Source organism: Drosophila obscura, unplaced genomic scaffold, assembly GCF_018151105.1.
Source record: "Drosophila obscura isolate BZ-5 IFL unplaced genomic scaffold, ASM1815110v1 contig_40, whole genome shotgun sequence".
In the NCBI taxonomy this organism is placed as follows: domain Eukaryota; kingdom Metazoa; phylum Arthropoda; class Insecta; order Diptera; family Drosophilidae; genus Drosophila; species Drosophila obscura.
In genome coordinates this window covers 43007-47932 of record NW_024542829.1, presented here as the reverse complement: position 1 = coordinate 47932, position 4926 = coordinate 43007, and the positions used below count along the sequence as shown (strand labels likewise).

Sequence of the window (4926 nt, the reverse complement as noted above, 5' to 3'; positions counted from 1 at the left end):
AGAGCTAGGCCACATGAAACAGGTTCCACCTAGTCATGACTCTGGCCATTTCTATCTTCCACACCATGCCGTTTTCAAGCCAGAAAGCACAACGACCAAGGTGCGCGTGGTCTTCAACGCGTCCAGCCCGTCTTCGAACGGAAGAAGCCTTAATGACGTATTGCATTCAGGGCCAGTCCTTCAGTCCGACTTGACCACGCAAATCCTTAAGTGGCGCGTATTCCGTTACGTTTTCAACGCCGACATCAATAAGATGTATCGGCAGATCCTCGTGGCGCCACAACACACTCCCTACCAACGGATAATCTTTCGCAATCCTAACGGGGACGTGTGCGACTATGAACTCGATACGGTCACCTTCGGAGTCAACTGCGCGCCATTTCTCGCCATTCGCGTCCTAAGGCAACTTGCACATGAAGTGCATCCTCGGTTCCCAATGGCAAGCGACATCCTGGCCAATTACATGTACGTAGACGACGTTCTAGCTGGTGCACATACCCAGCCTCAGGCAATTTCCGCCATCGCCGAGTTGCGAGAAGCACTCGATTCCGCCGGCTTTCCACTCCGAAAATGGACCGCAAATCAGAAGGGCGTGCTGAGCGACATCCCTCTCGAGCACTTACTGCGAGCTGATTTCCTCGAGCTCGAAGAAAGCAGTATCGCAAAGACCTTGGGTATCCGATGGCAAGCGAGTGCCGACGAGTTTTTCTTCGTCCCTCCCGAATTAATTCATCGGGAGGCCTGCACGAAACGCAATGTGCTGTCCCAGATTGCGAAGCTGTTTGATCCAGCGGGATGGCTTGCCCCCTTTGTCATCCAAGCTAAGATGTTCATGCAGGAAGTGTGGTTACGAGAGTTAGGTTGGGACGATGACCTTCCTGGCGATCTGCGTCAAACGTGGGAGACCTTCCTGCAGAGTTTTCCGACCATCCAGCAGATCCACATACCAAGGTGGATCCACGTCTGTCCGACTGCGAAGGTGCAGATTCATGGCTTCTGCGACGCGTCTCAGCGTGCCTACGGTGCGGCGATCTACGTCCGAGTGGAGCGGCCGCATGGCATATTCTGCTCTCTCCTGACAGCTAAGACTCGCGTGGCCCCCGTGAAGACGATATCCTTGCCTCGACTTGAGCTGTGCGGAGCGGTCCTTCTGGCAGAATTGTCCGCTGCCATCCTTCCACAGATGCCGCTAGACACTAGCCAGGTGTCCTTCTGGACCGACTCTACCATTGTGCTGGCCTGGCTGCATAAGCCAGCGTGCGAATGGACCACGTTCGTGGGCAATCGAGTCGCCAGATACGCGCTCAACCCGGCGAGCTATGGAGTATGCGATCGAGACAACCTGCCGACCTAGCCAGCCGAGGTATGGGACCCATCGACCTCGCGGGGAACGACATGTGGTGGCATGGTCCTGCCTGGCTGCGCCTTCCGCAGTCACAGTGGCCGTGTCCACTGGACCCATTCCCGGAGACTGACTTGGAGAAGCGAGCAGTCAAGGTGCTGCATGCAAGTAGCACATCTTCTGACATCCTCAGCCGGTTCTCGGATCTCGGGCGAGCTTTGCGCGTGCTTACCTATGTGCAGCGATTCATCCAACGATGCAGAGGAGGGTCAGTCCACATTTCCAAGGAGCCAAGCGGGGCAGAGATAGCGACCGCACTGCAAGCCGTTACCATCGCTACGCAGGGCATGCACTATGCGGACGAACATCGGTGCCTTGCAACCAAACGTCCTCTCTCTGCCTCGAGTTCCCTACGGAATCTCAATCCATTCATTGACTAGAACGGTGTCATGCGAGCTTGTGGCCGAATCCAAGCCTCCGCTTCCATGTCCTACAACGAGAAACATCCAATCCTACTGCCACCCGCATCCCTCCTCGTTCGCCTGCTGGTGCGTTTCACTCATCACATAGTCCTCCATGGTGAAAACCAGCTGGTCATTCGTCTTCTCCGCGCAACGTACTGGATCCCTCGACTACGTCACGTAGTAAAGGCGGTGTTTTACCACGAAAGCCATCCACCTAAAGGCCACGTCCGACTTATCCACTGACACCTTCCTAGCCGCTTTCACTCTTTTTGTCGCGAGACGAGGGTGCCCTCACGAGGTCCAATCCGACAACGGCAGTAATTTCGTCGGCGCATCTCGTGCTCTGGCTGTTGACCTTCTCGAGGCCATCCGAACTTGGACTTCTGCGGTGTACAGTCAGCAGGGCTTATCGTGGCGGTTCATCCCTCCGGGAGCCCCACACATGGGTGGCCTTTGGGAAGCAGGCGTGAAGAGTTTCAAGACTCTGTTCCAACGGTCGATGTATACGGCCAAATATACATTGGAGGAGTTCGCCACCTTACTCTCCAAAAATGAGGCCTGCCTTAACTCTCGACCGATCTCTCCTATGTCCGAGGACCCAAATGACCCGCTGGCTCTAAGCCCAGGTCACTTCCTGATCGGCGGGCCGCTACTCTCCGTGGCGGAGCCTGAAATCAAAGAGAGCGCCTCCTCCATCCTGAACCGCTGGCAACATCTCCAGGCTCTAAACCAGCAATTCTGTTCGCGCTGGAAGACGGAGTACCTACGAGAGTTGCACAAGCGAACCAAATGGCAGCATCCAACAAGAGACCTAGAGGTGGGAGACCTCGTTGTTATCAAGGAGGATAACATCCCCTCTCATGAATGGCGTCTCGGACGGGTACAAAAAACGTACCCTGGGCCCGATGATAAGGTCCGTGTGATAGACCTTACCACGGTCCGAGGCCTTATCAAAAGACCGATTACCAAGGTCGTCCTGCTGCCTATGGAGTCGGAGATCCAGTCCACCTACTCCCGCGTAGGATCCGATCCATAAGTATCCGCCTTCTTCACCTTAGGCTTAAGTACAACTATCCTGCACATATTTATTAATCATCACTTCCGATTTCCGCAGCCACGGTCTCATCATGGCACCCCATCAGCCCACACGCACCCAACGCAGAAGCACCGAGGATCAAGCCCACGATAGCAGACGTACCCGAGGTACCATGTCCTACCGCTGCCGAGTCTGCCGAGGCGTCCATCCTCTTAGGAAGTGCGGGCGGTTCCTGCGGCTAAGCGCTGAAAAGCGGTTGCGGGCGGCACTCATCAATCAATACTGCCCCAACTGCTTAGCCCACGAGCACTCGGGACGCGACTGCCGCAGCGGAGACCGTTGCCGGCAGTGCCACAAGCACCACTACACCCTACTGCATATTCCGGACACAGATCGTCGTCGCCCCACACCAGTCACACCGTCCTCACCAGCTGGACCTCGAGCTCCGACGACAGCATCCCCCGCCTCCCGCCGACCTCGAACGCGGGACACACCGACTGATCGACGGCCTACTCATCCGAGGACGTCGGAATCCTCCTCCAGCCGACCTCCAACTCTGACCACACTGCAGCAGCACCGCAACCCGCAGGTACTACCGACTGCAAGCGTCACCGTCGACAACGGGACCACCACCTATGACACCAGGGCGTTGATCGACCCCTGCCGCCCCATGTCAGTGATCAACGCGTCGCTTGCCAAGGCTTTTCATTTGAGCACGTCCATGATCGGTGATGAAGAAGCCTGTGCAGCAGTGCTCCGGTCACCGATGTCCCCGGACTTCCTGTTGGAGGTCGTGTTCCAAGTGGACCCGAAACTGCATCTGCGCACTCCTTCCGCGTCCATCGGTGATCGCATACGGAGCAAATTTGATCACCTCACGTTGGCAGACGACAATTTTCATCGCCCGGCCACTGTGGCTCTCATTCTGGGAGCGGACGTGTATGGTGACATCATCCGCGATGGAATGCTGCCGAGTGCCGAGGGGCTCCCCGTTGCCCAGCACACCGTCTTCGGGTGGACGCTGTCGGGCGGGTGCCGGCCTTAAAAATTTCTGCAGCATTGGACTCCCCATAAGTTGCAATACATTGCAAGGGCGGCGGGATGTTCGCGTTCGACTCCCAGCGTCCCTAACCAATTATCAAGCCACGGCCTCACCTGGCTTTATCAACCTTGCGGGGGAGTTGGAAAAAAGATTTACCGGATGGAAAAAATGTGAAAAGTCATTCTGAATATACATACACCTTGAAACGAACCACGGTCTTGTTATTTTTTCTTCCGATTTCCCCCCCCCCCCCCCCCCCCCCACCAAAAAAAAACAAAAGAGGCGGGGGGGGGGGGGGAGGGGGGGAAAACGGGGGGAGGGAGGGGGGGGAGGGGAAGGGAAGAGGAATAGAACAAACATTTTTTTTTTTGGTGAAAAAAGTTTTTTTTTTTTTGGGGGGTTTTCCCAAAGGGGTGGGGGGGGGGGTTGGGTGGTGAAAAAAAATTTAACCCAAATAAAAATATGGCAGTGTTTTATGTGAAAAGTTATCAGGAACTGTACTCGGACTTACATACACACACCTTAATTCGTACACCAAAGTGTTTGTTTTGAATTTCCAGCAGGGCTTGTCTGTGTGTGTCTCTGCGTCAGGGTACATACACTTATGCTGATGAAATTCTGGTTGTGAAAAAGCTTCTGTATTTTCCATGTGCCGTTCCGTTGGCTTCGAAGGACCATTTAATGTTGTGTCGTACCTGTTGAATGAATATAAATATCTGGCTCGATCGACCATTTAATGTTGTGTCGTACCTGTTGAACTAATATAAATATCCGGCTCGATCGACCATTTAATGTTGTGTCGTACCTGTTGAATGAATATAAATATCCGGCTCGATCGACAAGGAGGATAACATCCCCTCTCATGAATGGCGTCTCGGACGGGTACAAAAAACGTACCCTGGGCCCGATGATAAGGTCCGTGTGATAGACCTTACCACGGTCCGAGGCCTTATCAAAAGACCGATTACCAAGGTCGTCCTGCTGCCTATGGAGTCGGAGATCCAGTCCACCTACTCCCGCGTAGGATCCGATCCATAAGTAT

General features: G+C 54.5%; 1 protein-coding gene across 1 annotated transcript; it reads left to right on the top strand.

Moving 5' to 3' along the window:
• The first annotated feature begins 1791 nt into the window (after positions 1-1791).
• Positions 1792-2842, top strand: LOC121404808. The gene is made up of 2 exons (XM_041595177.1): positions 1792-1935; positions 2027-2842. Exons 1-2 carry the CDS (start codon positions 1792-1794, stop codon positions 2840-2842), a joined length of 960 nt encoding a protein of 319 aa, XP_041451111.1.
• Positions 2843-4926: the final 2084 nt, after the last annotated feature.